Source organism: Callospermophilus lateralis, chromosome 2, assembly GCF_048772815.1.
Source record: "Callospermophilus lateralis isolate mCalLat2 chromosome 2, mCalLat2.hap1, whole genome shotgun sequence".
In the NCBI taxonomy this organism is placed as follows: Eukaryota; Metazoa; Chordata; class Mammalia; order Rodentia; family Sciuridae; genus Callospermophilus; species Callospermophilus lateralis.
In genome coordinates, this window is record NC_135306.1 from 109,978,353 (window position 1) to 109,997,436 (window position 19,084).

Below are 19,084 nucleotides of genomic sequence, written 5' to 3' on the forward strand. Positions count from 1 at the left end.
GGTGGATTTGGTATTTGGGCTGAGGCACCACTAATGGATCCTCCCTAGACCCAAATTTTCCAACTGGGAGATAAGAACAATTAGAGTGGAGGCACATAACACGTCTCCCATGAAAACCTTTGTGTGCAAATGCTGTGCAGTAATCAACCTTGCAAGTCAATCTAAGAAACCTCACCAGCCCAAACCTGGAAGAAGAACTCCAGGTGAGACCTGGGGGCAGCAGCATAGTGGCTGTTGAAATGCTCTGTGGTCATTGATCACACCACTATTATTTTACTGACTTGATCACCAAATTCAGTTAATTAATGTGGTAGGAAGATCTTGTCAGCTAGGCTGGTGAGAACTGTCTGTTGTCACAAAGGGTGACCTAGAAGTTCAGGATAGCAGTTCCACTTTTTCCGTGGACTGAGGGAACCTGCTTCAGAAATAGCCTTTCTGTCCCCGTGACAGACTCAGGGACTCTCGTAATCTAAGGCTGTCCAAGTGGTTCTTGTGCATATTCATGTTGGAGCACTACTGTCCGAGTTATCATTATTATTATCCTAGGCGAGTGATAAATGTTTACTGCATAAGGACCCATTTATGCCATTAGTGCTGCCATATACCTGATATAAGGATAATGCTCACAACAATAGCCAAAAATCTTTGGATGGTGCCAGACATTTATATCCACCAGAAACTGTCTTTGAGGTATTATCTGTCCTGTTGTTTTATTGATGGAGAAACTAAGATACAGAGAAGCAAGGTCATTTTGGTCAAGTTGTGCATATTGTTTGTAAGTGACAGAGTAGGGATTTGAACCCAGGGAGTGTGGTACCAGAGTCTGGGCTTTCACCCACTGTGCTAAGTGCTCTGCCCAGAGGGAGAATGGTTTCAAATATGGTCACTGTCCTCAGGGAGCTCACTTTTCTGCATGAGAGATGGTGCCTTCTGCTGCTTGGTCCTGCCCACTCCCCTTGCCCCCTGCTCCTCTGAAGACCTGCCGCCTGTCCCTCTCCCTTCACTGCTGAGCTGGGGCAAGGTTGCCCCTGGAAGGCCCTCCTCCAGCTCAGAGGGGGCGTTGCAGCGTCCCCAGCCCTGGTAGGCACTCCTGGTTGAAGAGTCCAGTGAATGAGAGGAGTAAATATTGTAGGGAAGAGAACAAAATGACTCATTCTCCCTGTGGAGGTGGCGAGGTGTTAATATTTCAGTCCCCTCCACTTGTCATTTACAATGATTGGAGATGATAACACGGGAGTGATTCGACGTGCACTCGGGAGGAAGCCTGAGTGGGCCAGCTCCTGGCAGTGCCGCCAGACGCCCCCATCCCCATCCCCATCCGGGCAGGTAGGGTGGGAGCCCGGGGACGTCGCCTACACTACACTAATCCCGATGCCCAGACAGCGGAGGGCCAGCGAGTGAGTTGATATGATGGATATTTAGGTCTCAGCGGTGACCCTGGGGGCAGCCCAAATGCCTGGGGGCGATATCTGGTTTAAAAATATTGCAGTGCTATTTCTACACCTCTAATCTCCTAGCGATTTGGAGCCTGTTTTATGAAACACAGCATCGGGTGGTGCTCCATGTTAAACGGCGGAGAAGATTAAATGGGTTTAAGTCTGGGCGTCTGTCACATGACAGCCCAGCCCATAACTTCCATTTTCTATTAAAAATCCATTTCCCCCTTTGACCAGAAGAAGCTTTGCTGTTGATATGAATGTCTCTGTCTTTATTTATGAAGTGTTTCCCCCTCCTCTTCTTTCTCCCTGTAAATTTGCCTGGTTCTGTCTGCAGAGGGAGGAAAGATCCGGAGGGAATGACAAGGATTTAAGGGGGACACTTGGGGTCTGCTGTCAGGGGATCTGCTTGCCAAAGTGGGACTGGCTTGGAGAGCAAGGTGACAGAGAAACCTCAGGAAGGCCCAGACGTGGAACTCTTCAGTGCCGTGGTGGGAAAAACTCAGCTTTAGAGTCAGACAGACCTCTGTTGAAATCTGCCTCCATGTCTTCTTTATTTCTTTTCTTTCTCTTTTTTGTTTTTTAGGGGGTAGCAGGTACCAGGGATTGAACTCGGGGGCACTCCATCACTGAGCCACATCCCCAGACTGTTTTGTATTTCATTTTAGAGACAGGGGCTCACTGAGTTGCTAGCGCCTTGCTTTTTGCTGAGGCTGGCTTTTAACTCGCGATCCTCCTGCCTCCGCCTCCTGAGCTGCTGCAATTACAGCTGCTTTTCTTTCTTTTCTGAAATGGGGGACTTGCTATGTCTCCCAGGCTGGCCTTGAACTCCTGGGCTCAAGTGATCCTCTCACCTCAGCCTCCTAAAAGCTGAGATTATAGATGTTCCATCACACCTGGGTAGCTCCACCTCTTTCTAACTGTATGATCTAAAGGACTCATTGACTCCCTCAATAATGAGACCAACAGGACCCCCCACTTCTTACTTCTACGTGAGGATTAAGTGAGGAAATGCCTCTGAAGCAGCTAAGCCCGGTGCCTGGCACAGAGTAGGCACTCAATACATGTTGGTCTCCTTTCTTTTGAGGACTTGGAGCCATAAGCCAGGCCAAGATGCCTTAGGGAAGCAGGTGTGAGGCCAAAGTGAAGTCAGGCATGAGGACAGTAGGAACTGGAGTCAGAGTACCCTCTAGCACCCTGTCTGTCCAGGCTTGCTGTCCTCCACCTGTGCCCCCTGCCTTCCACATCAAGGGCCCAGCACCCCAAACAGCCAATTTTGCCTCTTTTCCCCCAGGGTCCTCCATACATGCCCCACCCATGGTGGCTGTACACCATGATGCAGACCATCCTGTTCAGGAATTGCCTCCCCCTTCCCACCCTCCTGTTCAGACCCTCCTTCCAGTTCAGCTCAGGACTCCTAGCCCAAAGCTTTTTCTCCGGCTGCTGTGGAACCTACCTCCCCTCCACCCTATGGCTCTTGTTGCCTGAATCAACGCTTCCACCTGTCCTTAAACCCAGTCCTTGTGATGTTCACCTTTCCTATTCACCACCTTATTTAAGAGATTCTGGATGGGGGACCCTTCTCCCCTATCTTCCATGTCTCCCACCCTACCTGGAACCCTGTGGAGCGTGTGACTGGTGTTTGGGATCTATTCCCTGAAGAATGAGTCTTTCCTGGCCCATGGATCAGGGAGGAATGGCGAAGGGGCAGGGGCAGGGGCAGGGAGTCACTAAGGGAAAGAAGATGCAGGGGGTTTGAATTTTGCAAGGCTGCAGGGTGGAGCTGTGCCCTGGTTGTCTTTCTTTCTTCTTGTAAGAAGCAGAATCTCAATGAGTTGCTTAGTGCCTGGCTAAGTTGCTGAAGCTGGCTTTGAACATGCGATCCTCCTGCCTCAGCCTCCTGAGCCGCTGGGATTAGAGGCGTGCGCCACCCTGGCTCCTGGTTATGTTTCAAAGTAACCTGAGGGAGAGCTCTTGACCTCTCAGGGAGAGCTGGGACTAGTTCCTGCTATGCATACATCCTTGTTAAGGGAACCCAGCTCTTTTACATTGCCTTTGCCAACTCAGCAGTCCTGTGAGGTAGGTAAGATGGTGCAGTTACCCCCTTCACCCACCCCTTTTGCAAATAAGGGCATTGAGGTTTAGAAAGCCTACATAGCTTGCCTGAGGCCACACCACAAAGTTGCGTCTGTCACTCTTTCTAGGGCACGCCCTATCCCCAGCTCCTTTCCAAGCTTGCCGAGGTTTTGCCACTGCAGATCCCAGTAGGAGTCTAATAAAGAGGGGAAGCCCCCGTATTGAGGCCTTACCAGTCTCCATCAGGTCAGAATGAGGACCACAGGCTCTTGCTACTCACCCTCTATCCTCCAGTGACTGAGCCCACCCATTGCTTCTGCAGCCACTTAGCTGCTTTGCACCCAGCCTTCAACTTGGCACCTAGCAGAGAGTTCCCGTTTTTTTGTTGACCAGTGCCTCAGTTTCCCCTTTATAACTTTGCCCACTATTTTCTCTTGGCAGGTAGGGTGAAGCTAAATTAATGTTTATTTAAGGACTTCTGCATTCTGAGCTGACAGGTGCCTTGTGATAGTAAAATATGAACCCAATGTAAGTGCAAAATGCTATTGTTTTACACCTGAGGGTGATGTTTCATAATGGCAGTGCACTGTCAGAGTCGTAAGCAGAAATGAATGGTGTGTCTAATCCCCCCCAGTTCCCCCAGACTCTGAAGGCAGCAGCTCACATCATGGGGTAGGAGAAATATGAGGCTACTTGTCTTTTGCTATAAATCTGCTGTTTCATCAGCCCTGACAGGTGGCTGGACAATCCCAGTCAATTCATCAATTAAATCTACCCATTCGTAGTTGCTGGGAGCCTCGTGTCCTTGGTTATGGCAAGATCCGAGGCCTAGAGTGCAGGAAGGCTTCTGTCATCGTGGTTGATGCTGCCGATGGGAGCAGAGAGGCCCTGGGCACAGGGTTCTCCTGGGAGGCCAGGAGAATGGAACAGACTTCCAGCCAGGAGAAGAGACTAGAAGTTTGGAGTGGGTTGGGGTGAAGGAAGGGGTGGGTATCCAGGCTGGAAAACCAGATTTTGTAGTTTGATGTGTCTTTGGCTTGGTTATTCAATTGAGCTAGAGCAGCCATCTTCTGGCTCTGGTGTAAGACAGAGTTGGGCTCCTGGGCCAGCTCCAGCATGTTGTGTTACTTTGGGTTAGTCCATTAACTTCTCAGAATCCACAATTACGTATCTGTAAAATGGAAATAATGATAATAATAATGACACCTCTTAGAGAGTGATGAAGATTCCATACAATAGATGTCTAACAGAAATAGAATGTCCTGAACAGGCCTGGCACCAAGTCTGGCCTAGAGTTAACAGTGCAATCGGTGGTGGCGATTATTTTTGCCCAACGTATTGTCATGACAGAGGGCCCTATCAGACTTACCCTCAGGTGTCTACTTACCCTCTCCCATGACTAGGACGATTCCTGAATCCCTTCCTCTTTGAACTCTCTCTCAGCTTTTTTTTTCCTTTAGTACTGGAAATTGAACCCCAGGGGTGCTTTACCACTAAGCCACATCATCAGTCCTTTTTATTTTTATTTTTTTTATTTTGAGACACATTCTCACTAAGTTGCTGAGGCTGCCCTCCAATTTATAATTCTCTTGCTTCAGCCTCCTGAGTCACTGGGCTTTCGGATGTGCACCGCTGTGCCCATATTTTTCTGTATTTTCTAAGTCTGTTTCTCAGGTACAATGTAGACTCCTTTTGTACCTTGATGGATTTTTGGCTTCTAAGAAGCTGCCACAGTGAGAGTGTCTGATGAACTAGGTTGTCTCCTAAAAGAAGCACCCAGAACTCCAGAGTGATTTCCCTGCTTCTAGAAGCTAAGGAATGTCTGAAATGTCCAGACTCTAAAAGGGGCCACTCTCCAGTGCATGTGTGTGTGTTCTTGGCCTGCTGAAAATGGATTTGGTTGTGTTTGAGGAAGGCAAGGTTTCCCTCTTTATTATTGCGCTGGTCACACGATAGCCACACATCACCTACTGCTCAAGAAAGCAGCTCTGGGATCAGTCACCTGGGTCTGCATCTCAAAGCCCTCACTTAGCTGGTTGGGCGGTCTTGGGTAAGATGCTCTCTTAGTGTCTTGGCTCCCTCATCTTTAAGTGGGGATAATAATGGGACCTATCTCATAGGGTTGTTAAGGAGATTAAATGAAGTCCGTTAAGCAAGGTCCTGGCATTAGGGACTGGTACGTGGGTGATGCTCAATTAGTATTTGGTAAATGGATCTTGATAGGGAAGCCTTCTGGAAGATAACCAGGTTCTTGGACATGAGGCCGGATATGTGTAGAACCAGAGAAAGCTCCCTTTCTTGGCTTCTCAGTTTGCTAACGCATGCAATGGGATGATTTCATGATCATGGAGAACTCTGGCCACTGAGATGGGAATGTACGAGAGCTTCCGGGCCCAGGTACCCACTAGCAGACTCGCTCAACCACCAACCCTGTGACCGTCACGGGAAAGGTAGTGTGCAGAGGGGGGGGATGGCAAGCCATGCTGCCCCCCTTCTCCAAGTGGCTTTCAGCGGCTAAGGGTGCAGTGCCTGATGGGGACAGCAAATGCATTTGCTGCTAAGAGGACGCCCCTGACACCGCAGCAAGGAGCCCACGGATGTTTTTTCCAGCACGGCTGCTAATGGCTTCATCACAGCTTTTTATGAGATGATGTGAATTGCTCTGGCCAATGAGGCTTAATGGCCTTCCTCAACGACCTGCCTGCTATATTCTCCCTGGAGGCTCAGCTCAGAGTTAAGCCAAGAATATTAATACAGGCCGGATGTGGGCCCTCCCCCTCCCCATAAAGTTGTGGAAATTGAGGTCAAGTTGGGTCCCCTGCAACGTTCTTTAAACAAGCAGCAGTGGTTTGTTTGCTCCTTGATCTTCCTGGTGAAAAGAGAATGGCTTCCAGCTGGAGACCTGGGACCAGGTCCTCTCTTCCTCTGGGTTTGCTCCCACTTGCCTGGAGGTGTCCTTTTTAAAGGGACAGGCTCTGTGGTGGGAGGGAGAGCCCCCTAAATTCAACAATCAGGGCTGCTGGGATAGGAGGAGGAAGTACCAAGGCCCTATGCTGGAGGAGCGGAGCAGACAGCTCGTCCTTCCCGCCAGGCAGCCCTGTGGTGGAGGGAGGGCCTGGCGGGCAACATGTGAGAGACGAAGTTGTCTTTGCTGCCTTGTCCATCCTCCCCACCTCCCATTTTGCAAATGAAGGAGCAGCAGATCAGAGAGAGGAGGGCACCTCCACAGGGGGCCGTGTCAGGCCTGGGTCTCTCGCTCCCTGAGCTTGGATCTTCCCTACCCACTGACAACTGGTCCTCATTCTGCCCTGTGTGGCAGTGCATTTTCCAAGGATATTTGGGGGGCCAGGATGGCTTTCAGGGCCTCCTCGTGTTCCAGGCAAGTGTCCCCTTCCTCCGGCCACTCCTCTTAAGCCACAGTTTTGAGACCTTGACTTCTCATTTGTAGTATGGTATGAAGGGCACTAAAATCCTCATCAGGAGCAAGGGCATCAAATTTCAGTTCTGTATCTTGGTTGCTTGCTCCTGGACAAATCACAGCTACTACCCTCAGTCTATAGGATGGCGGTATCCAAAAGGGGAGATGCGTCTTCTCTCAGGGCTGTGCGGATGAGCTGAGACAATGATCAGAACTGGCCTGCATAGAGTAGGTGCTTAGTAAATATTTATTTAAGCATTTAAGACTCTCTCTCTCTCTCTCTCTCTCTCTCTCTCTCTCTCTCTCTCTCTCTCTCTTGGTACTAGGAATTGAACCCAGGGGCACTTTGCCACTGAGCCACATCTCCAGCCCCTTTATTATATTTTATTTAGAGATAGAGTCTCCCTAAGTTGCTGAAATTGAACTCTCAATCTCCTGCCTCAGCCTCCTGAGTTGCTGGGATTACAGATGTGCACCACTGTCCCAGGATCAGTGTCTCTCTTAATATGTGGATGTCATAGTGGGTGGTGACTTTAAACCCTTCACCATAGCAGGGTGTGTGGCAGCCTCTTCTCATGGAGGGTGAGAATTTTTAACTTTTGCCATTCCTGAGCTAGCCTGAAAGTTTCTATGGTGCAGAAACTGTCTCTTCATGGTCAGTACCTAGTATATAGCTGTCCTGGTGATTGGCTGATGCTTGAAAGTCAGATGCGGGCACTGGTGCTTGCAGGCCTGAGGCATGCCGGCCTGGGGGGCCGTGTGGGTGTTATGAGGGCAGTCCTCACCACATCTCTCCTTCTGCCTCCCCTGCAGCCCGCCCTGAAGATGTCGGCACCAGTCTCTACTTTGTAAATGATTCCTTGCAGCAGGTGACCTTCTCCAGCTCCGTGGGGGTGGTGGTGCCCTGCCCGGCCGCGGGCTCCCCCAGTGCGGCCCTTCGATGGTACCTGGCCACAGGGGACGACATCTACGACGTGCCACACATCCGGCATGTGCATGCCAATGGGACGCTGCAGCTCTACCCCTTCTCCCCCTCCGCCTTCAATAGCTTTATCCACGACAATGACTACTTCTGCACCGCGGAGAATGCCGCCGGCAAGATCCGGAGCCCCAACATCCGCGTCAAAGCAGGTAAGGGAGGAGATGCTTGCCCCCCCACTTGTGGAGCTGGGTGTGCTAGGCAGGGCTAGGGCTGAGCTCAGCAGGCCTTCACTGGGAGGATATATGTGTGACATGCACAGGCTGGAGAAGCCATTCGCTTGGGACAGCTTCCTTGTTCTCCTGACTCTTAGCTCAGTCACCTCCTGGGTGTGCAGTCAAGTAAGCTACCTTCCGAGCCTCGGTTTCTTCATCTGCAGTCAACACAAACACCTACTCGTACATCATGGTGTGTGAAATTAAATGAAATAGTGCTCATTTAACTTTGAGTACTTAAAATTAAGTACCACGCTCACTTCAGTCCTGGACTCATAGAAAATACTGGTTGAGTTTCTTTATCTAAAACCTTTTATTGAAATATATAAAGAAAAGTGAACATGTTGTAATAGTAGCTGGGTGAATTTTCACAAGGCTCAACTAATGCTTCAGATGCAGAAATACAACACCAGCACCCCAGAGGCCTCCCTCCTGCATTTTGGTCACTGTTCCCCTATCAGGAACGGCTCTCCTGCCTTCTAACAATTTAGGAGTCTTGCTTGCGTTTGTGCTTCGAATAAGGGAGTCCTGCGGGATGCGTTTTGTGGAATCTCTGGCTCATTCCTTTGATGGTGGGATTGACGCTGGCTCTTGTGCAGAGTGGGAAGTCTCCAATTCCCATTGCTGTCTAGTACTCCATTGTGTCCCAGGCTACATGCTCTTTGTTCATCCTGCTGTCCATGGACTTTGAGTCTAGCACAGCTCATGAGAACTGGCACTTAGATGAAGTTCATTGTGGAAAACTTGGAGCAGTGAAGGATTCAGGTCTTTGGAAGAGTTGATGTAGGCAAGGAAGTGAGCCTTTCTCCATTAGTCCCTTTAGAGAAAATACAAAGTCTGATTTCCCTGGATCAGGGCTGGAAGAGAGCAAATGGCTCAGACCAGCTGTTCCTAACTAGGACATCATGATGCTCTGCTGTGCCCTGGTCACCTCCAACAGCATATGGCACTGGAGGACAGGGAAGGGTTTGCTTAGAAGGGTTTTGGGTGCAGGAGGGCAGGTGGTGCTCTTGCCAGCCTGCTGCAGTGACCCCAGGCCTGATGCACCCTCTTTCTTGCTGATGCATTGAGCAGGCCCAGGAGAGAGTTCCAGGGAGGCCTCGGGGCCTGCCTGCTTGGTGGCAGACCCTGCAAGATGAGCTTGTCCAACCTCCTGGGTCCTTCTGCTTTAGGAATCCCTTTCACAAGGATAGGGTTCCAAGGCTCTAAGAACAGGGGTGTGAGAGGGTGAATTGAAAGCTCTGCTTCTTGCCATGGGTTTGCCTGGGGTCAACCTGAACTCTCAGGATTGAGCGGTGCCCAAGGTTTCTCTCCCAGGCTCCCCAGGGAATCTGCTCTTGGGAGCAGGTCCTTTGTACTGTTCAACCCCTAATGCAACACTGAATGCTGGGCTGGGAGGCCTGGATTCTCCAGTGCTGGTCTCTGCAGCCTGGAGGACTAGGCTAAGGGACAAGGACATCCTATTTCCTGTAATAGACTGTAGTTGGGTTACATGCTGTTTTCATAGTATGTCTATAAAGCGTTTCTTACAAATGAGAAAAGTATGACAAAGAGAGATTAGATGACTTTCCCAAAGGCACGCAGCCACTTCATTGGAGAGGTGCCACTGTCATGAAAGGCAGCATTCCTGAAGCACGTTCCACATGCTGGGACTTGTGTGAGCTATTGTACAAACGAGGAAACTGAGGCTCCAAAGGTGAACCCTTCCTGTCCAGGATCTCGCACTGGCCAGATGATGAAGCAGGGCCTGTTTGTTGCATGCTCTTACTGTCAACTTTTCCAGCTCCCCTGCTCCCCTGAGGGTGGAGCGCGCCTCAGCCTGTCCTCTTGCCTCCACCGCTCCGCTCCCCTCCAGAGTGAGCTCCTTCAGGCTCCTTTATTCAAGATGTGTGTCCCAGAAATGGAGGCAGTGCTGCCAACCCCACAGAAGGGCTGGACCGCAGCCCCAGGCAGCTGGCAGTACCTCAGCCAGCAGTACCTCTCCTCCCTCCTCGCCTCCACCCCCATCCCTTCCCCATCGCAGCCATAGCAGGGAGGAAGGGAAGAATGGACGCCGGGGAAGGCCAAGGAGGGCTGGACCCACTGGAAATATAACCAATTAAGAGGCTCCTGATGACGCCACAGAGGCTGCAGGTGCACAGCCGGGGGGCTGCCAGGGCCTTTAGTGTCGCCTGGCAACCATGGCAAGGAGAGGAGAAGGGCACGCTGCCCAGGTGCCTGCTGAGGGACAAGGTCGGTAGGCAGTGGGGCTCTGGACGTTCCAGCTCTGCTTGGCAGAGAAGAGGGCAGAAGGATCAAGTGAGTGCCTGGGAGAGGCCCCACAGAGAACAGGGCAGAGGCTGGATCCTCAGTCCTATCTGTAAGGCCAGGTCAGTCCACCTGCAGAACCGGACACGTGAGTGACTGCAGGTGACAGTGGCCAGGAAGCAGCCCTAGGAGCAAGGCAGGAATGGACACCAGGGGAAGGGATGGTTCTGAAGGCAAGGCCAAGGCTGGGCGCAGGGGTGTGCTGGAGGATGCAGGTAGTGGCAGGAGGTGGAGAAGCCACAGGGAGGCTTCATTGCCAAGAATCTTGGAGACAGTGAGCCCATCTTTGGGGCTCTGCATTCTCAAACAGAATTCCAGTTTCAGATAGTCTCTCCCACTGTGAATTGTACACCATCAAACCCTTCCAGAATGTTCTGTACCTGGGTTACATTTCCAAGGATGCCTTTCACTCTAGGGTAGTCTCATGCTGTCGTTAGATCATCTGTTTTGGCTTTATTTTATTTTAGATCATGGTTTTACTTTGGCAAATACTGGTCACTTTGCCCAAAACAAATGCCACCCTGGGTCCAGGAATAATGTCGGCAAGCTGGTATATCATGCCAAGGGGAATTCTCCCTTGTTTTCCTATGACCCACACCTGCCCCTGTTGACTGCAACATCAGTGCAGACTGACATGCTACCCTCAAGGCCTCTGCCATCCAGTACGGTTTGCTAAAACTCACAAGGGGAAAGGTCAAAATCTGGAGATGTGGTCCTGCAGAGGGAAGTGGCTATTTCCAAGTGAGCAAGAACAGTGCCCAGTGGGGCAAAGAGGAAGTGGACAAAGGTGCTGCTCAGGCAAGAACAAGGTCATGGCAGGAACTTCTGGGCTGGGTAAGCAGGAGGCGGGAAGGAGGAGGAGAGGAGAAGGCTGGGGAAACCCAGGGAGGTGACACATCCTGGTGACACTCTTCTCCCCCCTGCTCCCATCTCACTGCAGTTTTCAGGGAACCCTACACCGTCAGGGTGGAGGATCAAAGGTCAATGCGTGGAAACGTGGCCGTCTTCAAGTGCCTCATCCCCTCTTCAGTGCAGGAATACGTTAGCGTTGTGTCTTGGGAGAAAGACACAGTTTCCATCATCCCAGGTAAGAAGCGATCGTGGGTGGTGGGGCCGCCTGGTGGCTGCCTGGTCCGGGGCAGTGTCTGAGCTGGTCATTGAGCTAACCCTTGACGTGGTGAGTGATTTGGTTTTGTTCTGATAGCGCGTGAGCAAGCAAGTGTCAGGTCCTTCTCTACGTGGGGAATCAGGTGCCAGGGGCCTCTGCTGTGTGTGTGGAGGTTCCAGCAGACAGTGGGCGGGTCCTACTTGCTCACAGGAGTGGGGCCTCCATCTTCCTGGCCACTGGGGCTCTGCTGACCTTGCCCTGAGGGATGGGAGGCAGCTGGCAGGCTTCTCTGTGAAAGAAGGCAGGAGGGGCAGGGTTGGGGGCTGCTGTGTGGTCTGTGTTCCTGCATGGAATGGCCAGGGCAGAGGAAGCACGCCCACTGGACCTTTTTCCACCCGTGAATGGGCTAAGACGCCATCAGAATCCTGGCTGGCCCCTCTGCTGGCTGCTACTGGGAGACCCGGTCGAGGCTGTTGTGTTGGAGGCTCATCTCACTGTGCTGCTGTGGTTGCAAGCCCCTTGTCAAATCCGCTCCTCTTCCCACCTGGCATGATTGTTCCTTCCACAGGAAATAGGTCTGGGAACCCCCAAGAGAAGACCTCAAGTCCTCAATCTACCTTCAAGTCTCCAGTTACAGGACTGTGGGACTTTCCCACCACTCACTCGTCCTTGCACATGGCAGGGCTTCTCCTTTCTCTACCAGGGACCTTTGGCTTCCTTCCTACAAAATGGGTTCTGGGTGCCTCATCTGCACTAAGGTTCCCCCAGCCAGTTGTATGACATGATTCCTCTTCTTCAAGGTTAGTCTGGAAGAGGAGCCTTCTCTTCATGAGCCCTTTAAAGCAGCGCTGCTTCATTCTGCTGCGTTCGAATCCCTGCAGGGCTCTTTAGGAGCACCAGCATTCAACCCAACCCACATCTACTGAATGGCCACCTCAGGAGTGTGTCCTGTGCCTCAGCATTGCCTGGCGGCTCCTGGAGGGTCCCTTGCATGGTTAGGATAGGAACAATGCTGAGGTGTGTTTGCAGTAATGTGGAAGGATGATTTTTTTGAAGCATGGATTTGTGTTTCGCTCTCGGTACTTTTTCTTTCCCTCAGTTCCAAGCAGATGGCCCTGCCATTATATCCTGTCAGAGCTGGCGGTCGCAAGACAGGGGTCCAAAACCACTTGAACACAGCTGCTCTTGCTACCTTTCGTAAAACCATAAGCTAATAAGAAAATCTAGGATAAGTGTTCTGTTAGGGGAAGAGCTTTTGAAGGCAAGGGACACCCAGGAGTTGGGAATGCCAGGGTCAGGGTGGTATTGTGGCTGCTCAGGATGTAGCTGGAAAAAGCAGTTGGACCCCATGGGGTGGTTGTGCAGGGTTCTTCTGGGTCTGGGACCGAGGCCAACATTCTTGCGTTTCAGTGAGGCATGAGGTGCATAGCAGAAGACCCAAAGGGACCATGTGGGTAGTGACAATGGGCTGGTGGGGACCAGAGGGAACTTGAATCTCAGGATCTCTCTCCATGTTTCAGTTTTTTAAAAAATGTAAAGAGATGTGGTATCAGATACTTGAACTTACGGACTAACGTTATACACGACAAAAATATAACTCTAATTATATTATATTTAAAAAATTTGAGTGCTTATTATCTGCCAGGCACCAGGTAAAGAAACTTTCATATTTGATCTCATTTTAGCCTCACAAAGTGTATTTTAGCCTTGTCCACCTTACAGGAGAGGAAACTGAGTCTCGAAGAAATAAAGCAGCTTCTTCTGGTCACGTGTCTGGTAAACAGAGGGTGCGTTGGACCCAGGTCTGTTCTTTCGGCCTATACACTTACCCTAGAGAGAAGTGCCTCCCTGCACCCACACAGAGGTATCCAGTAAAGTGCTACTCGGGTACCACAGAGGAGTTCACTGTGTGCGTAGGGAGTGAGGGCTTTGAGTCAGGAAGGGGAAAAAAAAATGTGGATTTTTCAGGGAAGGGTTGGTAGAATCCAGTCCAGGGTCGTGATTAAAAGCCTAGAATCTAAGACCGGTGTCTGGGATTGAAACTCACTCCATTGCTTGCTGGCTGGGCAACTCACTTACGGCCTGAGGGACTCATGCCCGATTGTAAATGGTTTCACAGGGTCGATGTAAGAATGAAATGAGCTAATACAGGTACAATGTTTGGAACGCTGCCTGGCACGTCCTCGGGATGTGCTGGGTGGTGGCTATGATTATTAGGTAGCAGGTGGCATTCTCCTGTTCTCGCTGGCTCCTGTTGTGATGTGTGTTCCTACCATGTAGCGGAGTCCGTGTCCCCCACAATTCTGCGTTTCCCCAGAGCGGGAAGAGGGTTGGTCTTACCCACGTATCCTGGGTCTTCATGCTCTGCCTTCCATGCTCAGGGTGGATGCTCAGGGCAGATGCTCACTCTGTGACCCATGGGTGGATAACCAGGTGGTTGGGAGGATTCTGAAGGATTCTGGAAGCAGCCTAGACTGAGGCATGGAAATGAGCATGGGAGTGGTCCGCATGGGGTAGTAAGAAGGCCAGAGCAAGGAGGGAGAAGGAAGGCTGGCTGCGAGGAGCTGGAGGCGGGGGCTCCCCCAGGCAGCCCTTGTAGTTGGCGCTTCAGGGCTGTCTTTGATGTCAAGACTGGACTGGTGGCCCCAAAGGGCATAATTACCAGGGAAGTGGCCTTGATGCTAATCTGCAGGACTGTGTTAAACTTTGGTTCCAAAGAACCCCTTTCTTTCCTTTGGTCTTGCAGAGTTTTTCTCCCCTGCCCAGCTCTCCAGCCCCATCCATAATTATTCTAGATCCTTCTACAGCTATGCATTAGATCCAGGGACAGTCTTCCCAAAGCATGTAAATCCTAACTAACTTGGTCCTAGAGGAATCCATGAAAACCAGAGAGAATGGGGTTGTGTTTCCTCTGGGCATTGTAGGTGAGGAACCAGAACTCAGGCCCACACGCCGTATGTTTCAATTTTGGAAAAATGCAAATAGTATGATTTTTTTAATATAAAAATAGAATTTTTCTGCTATCCATATTCACACTATACCTAGTATATGTGCATTGTGTGTGTGTGTATGTGTGTGTGTGTGTGTGTGTGTGTGTGTGTAGAGGCTGCACAGCAGCTGCTCATGGTGGGGGGTGGGGAGACATTGATGATTAGTTGCCCTAGGGGATGGAGGAGCCCGAGCTACTCCCCTCTGAGCTTCAGGGTCGGCTCCTGGAGCAGGGCACCTATACTGACTTTGACTTCCGGATCTGTGGGGCTGGGCTGGGCTGCTCCACAGACATGAGGACCAAAAGGAGCAGGAGCTGTAAAGCAGGAGGAGAAATTGGGGGACTGATGTGGGCCAATCAGGGCACCAGGAAGCAACCCCTAGTGGGGAGCAGGTGCCCTGGGAGGTGGGGCCTAGGCTGCTGCAGAACCCTGGGGGTGGGAGCCAGTCCCCCTGGGTATCTTTCTGAGGGTGTGTGGGATCTAAACAAGCGCTGTGAGTTGAGTCTCTGTTCACCAGTTGGCCTTCCCGCCTGTCCACGGCTTCCCTGGAGCCGGGCTCACTGGCTTTTTGGCTGTTTTCCCAGGGCCTCCAGAGGCTGAAGAGACAACCCAAGGTCCTGTCTTTCCAGGAGCCACCTTTACACACCCTCCACCCAACTCCTCCTCCTTCCCCTCCCTTGACTAGTTAAAAGGTGTGTGGAAAGCACAGCCTCTCACCTTTGACCCCCGTACTCCAACCAAAGTCTCTCCTGAAGGACTTGGTCTTAAGGTGAGCCTGCTTGCAGAGCGGGTGGGGTGGGCAGGAGAGGGCTGTGCACAAACATAAATTAAAATTAAGGCCTCCAGTGAAGCCGAGATGTGGTTTAATTTCCCATCTGCATGATCACCATTACAATGCATGTTATTGGATATAAAGATAAATCCGGCCCTGTTCCTAATAGCTTTTAATTTCCACCAGACCTGATTATATCGATGCGGGCTCCTTGTGGGAGTTTCCCAGCATGCTCTTCCCCAGCATCCTGACTGGCTGTCTGGGCCCCAGTGGGGAGTTTTGGACACCGCTCAGATGCAGGCCAGATGTGTCCACTGCTGCTCTGGAAGGCAAGCCTGGAGGAGCCCCTGAATAGGACTCTTAGATGGAGGAGAAGCAGGGGCAAGCAGAGGGGACTTTCTGGAAAGATCCCCGCTTCAAGGATTCCCATCAGGCAGTGCTTCCCCGTCATGCCCCACAGCCCACCTCAGGAGGTGAAGGAGAGTCTCATGAGCCCACTAGAATTTCTGCACCTCCCTAGTGACTGTCCCCAGAGTAACAGGAGCCCAGGGTTTTCCATGGGTTTCCGAACCAGTTTGCATTTGTCCCCACCATTTCTTTTACCTGTTCCACTCTGATCCCTTCTCTCCTTACTGACACCCCACCCCTCCTTTGTTCCATGAACGTGGTACATATGTGTCTGACCTGAGCCTCCTCCAATGTGACTCCTGACATTACTGCTCCTGTGGTTCTATTCCTGGAGCATTTATTTCCTTCTGTCTTGCATCACAGGCCATTATTTCTGTTTGTGTGTGCAGAAGGGTGTATGATTATGCCTTTCTCATTATTTTATCCCTAGGACCAGCATAGCACTGTCACAGAGTAATAATAAAAACGAGATTAATGATAATGCCTATCATGTATAGAGCTCTCTTTTGGGTTAGGCATTTCACATATATTATCTCTAATCCTCAAAATCACCCTTTAAGAGAGATAATGTTTTTTGTTGTATTTTGTTTTCCAATTTATAAATGAGGATATTGAGGCCCAGGGAAGTTAAGCATCTTACCCAAGGCCACACAGCTAATAGGGATGTGGCCTGGATTTGAGCGGGGGTTCTCTGGCTTCCTCTATTTCCTGTGCCTTTCCAGAGGCAGTTTATCCATAGGTTTCCACCCAGGAGGATGGCCTCTCCTTACCTGGAAACAAAAATGTGTCACTAGCCCTTGCGCTGACCTCTGGTCATGGGTGGTGACCAGAGGCTTTAGCTTTTCTGAATGACCACAGATTTCCAGCTTAAAAAAATCAGTGGACATGAGCTGGGGTGGTGGCTCAGTGGTAGAGCACTTGCCTAGCATGTGTGAGGCCCTGGGTTTGATTCTTAGTACCACATATAAACAAATAAAATAAGGTCCATCAACAACTAAAAAAATATTTTAAAAAAATCAGTGGACAAAACAACCATTGTAATAGTAAGGCAGCAGTGGACACTGGCTCCATTTTGGTTCAGCAGGAGACAGAGAACGTCCTGATGGGACATGGAGGATTCAGCCTGTGTCATCAGCTCTGATGGACAGGGATGGCTGATCCCAATGCAGCAGGCAACTATGATACTGCTTTGGCTTTGGAATGCAAGTTCAACTTGCTAATTCCATTTGGCTTGGGCTGATCCAAAGGTCACTTTGGATCTCATGTGTCTACCTTCACCAACTTGGGTGGGGGTGGAAGAATGGGGGACAGGGACAAGGGATGAGGTGGTGCCCAGTTTGGAGCACGGATAGACTATGATTGAGGATATGGACTCAGGAACAGTCAGAGCCAGAGAACATCCTGGAGGTGACGCAGCCCAGTCCTCTCTGTGCCTGGTAAATGACCCAGGCCCAGACCCACACTGTCCTGCAGCATCTCCCCCGTGCAGTCTCAGTACACAGGATTTTAACCACTCACAAAGGACTTTATTTTATTTTTTTTTTACTACTAACAGCTTTTCCTCTTCTTTGTCTGTCTAAACCCTACCCCTCTTTCAAAGTCTCATTCAAATACTACTATTTCTATGATGTCTTCCATGATTTCTGCTAAGAATGGATTTAAAAATCACCCAGATTAACCTCCTCCTAGGGGATCCTTTCTAAACTCACTCCCGACTTTATCAGTTCTGGCTCAAGACACTAATCGTATTTTGTCCTGTAATATGTTAAACCCTGTGATACCCCCAGACAGGAACCCATCATCATCAGAGCAGGATGAACATTCCTCTCGGGGCCCTCTCCCCTGCAGTGCTCACAGGAGATGGCGAAGCCAAGTCTCCTCAGCTGTGCTGTGGTATGGAGGGAGGAGGCGGGGAGCAAAGGGTGGCATCGCGGGGACTTAAGCCTGGTGGTCCTTCGCCTCCTTCATCTCCATCAGGCTGAGCTGCTGTGAGTTCCTCTTGGGATACTCCCTGATTTATGCACCTAATTGGGGATGTCAATTCTCAGCTCTTTGGGGGCACGGAGGAAAGGGGCTGGGATGGTCAGCCTGGGCGAATATGAAATTGATGGGGCAGACAGAGTCTGGGCCCTACGGGTGCCAGCTACAGCATCGGGCCCTGCAGTGGAGCCCAGGTAACCTCTCTGCTTCCTATTCCTTCCCTCAGGGGCCACAGTGTCTCCCCAGGAGAAGGATGATACACAGAGGCCAGGATTCTCTCTGAGGGCACAAGGCCCTAGGAAACATCCCTAGGCCAAGAAAGCAGAGAGAGCACTGGGGGCGGAGGCAAGGGTGCAGACAAAGGTCTGCAGCCAGGAGGGTGGGGTGGGCCTGGGGTGTGCTGGGGAGAGAGAAATCTGGAAAGAAGACCAGGCCATTTGGCTCGTGAAGGTCCTGTCTAATTCTGGGCTGGAGTGAGGGGAAGACAACATGATAATCGCTCGTATTTATGGAACATTTACTGGTTTCCAGGCTGTTCTAAGCATTTTATCACATTCAGCTCATTTAATCTTGACAGCCATCTGAAGACAAGAGGACTGTTATGTTCCTGTTTTACAGATACACAAACTGAGGCACAGAGAAGCTCAGTAAATAGCTTACAGTTAGTAAGTAGCAGAGCCACAATTTAAACTTTTGCATTCGGACTCCATTGCTCTGTGCTCTTGATGACTAGGTTGTTGCACAGAGAACTGATATCCAGATATGGAATAAAAAGAAAATTAACAAGAAAAAAATGAACAACTGGACAGAAAATTGGGTAACAGTCATGAGCAGACAGTTCACAAGTGATGTAGTGGGATGTAGTGGGAAGATAACGGGCTGTGAAGATTGCTAATCTTAATTGCTGATCTTAAGAAAGCTAGTTCCAAAACCTCTGTCTGTCCATCTATAAAATGGGATAGTGAAACCTATTGAACACGGGATCCTTGAGTTAAAAATTAGGCCTCTGGGAGACTTAAATTCTCAAATGCAGAAGGAACAGACAAAATGCCTCAAGAAAATTACCCACCCAGCATAAAGGGGCTGTCCAATCTCAGGCCCCACCCGCATAGCCCTGTCTTTCCAGAGACATCTTCTCTCACCTATGTTTCCCTTCCTGGGTGCTGGGCTGGAGGAAGAGCATGGGTAAGCCAGAGGCATAAAGAAAATGGGATCAGAGAGGCCAAGAGGTTTGCTTCAGGTCACACAGCTTCCAAGAGGCAAGACCTGGATTGTAGCCAGAGCTTTTGTCCCCAATTCCCAAGCTTTTCCCCTGTGACAGTGACTTCAGTGATCACTGTTTCCCTCACAAAGGCAGCTGGCTCTCAATGCCGCTGTTGTTCTTTGTTTGCTGTG

The 19,084-nt window shown here is 50.5% G+C and overlaps 1 protein-coding gene across 1 annotated transcript in view; it reads left to right on the forward strand.

Moving 5' to 3' along the window:
* Positions 1–19,084, forward strand: part of Dscaml1 (DS cell adhesion molecule like 1) — a 319,280-nt gene that overhangs the window by 8,712 nt on the left and 291,484 nt on the right. The window contains exons 2-3 of the mRNA XM_076843725.2: positions 7,744–8,061; positions 11,372–11,518. Of these exons, the coding sequence (XP_076699840.1) occupies positions 7,744–8,061; positions 11,372–11,518 (465 nt within the window). The remainder of the gene's footprint in view (positions 1–7,743; positions 8,062–11,371; positions 11,519–19,084) is intronic.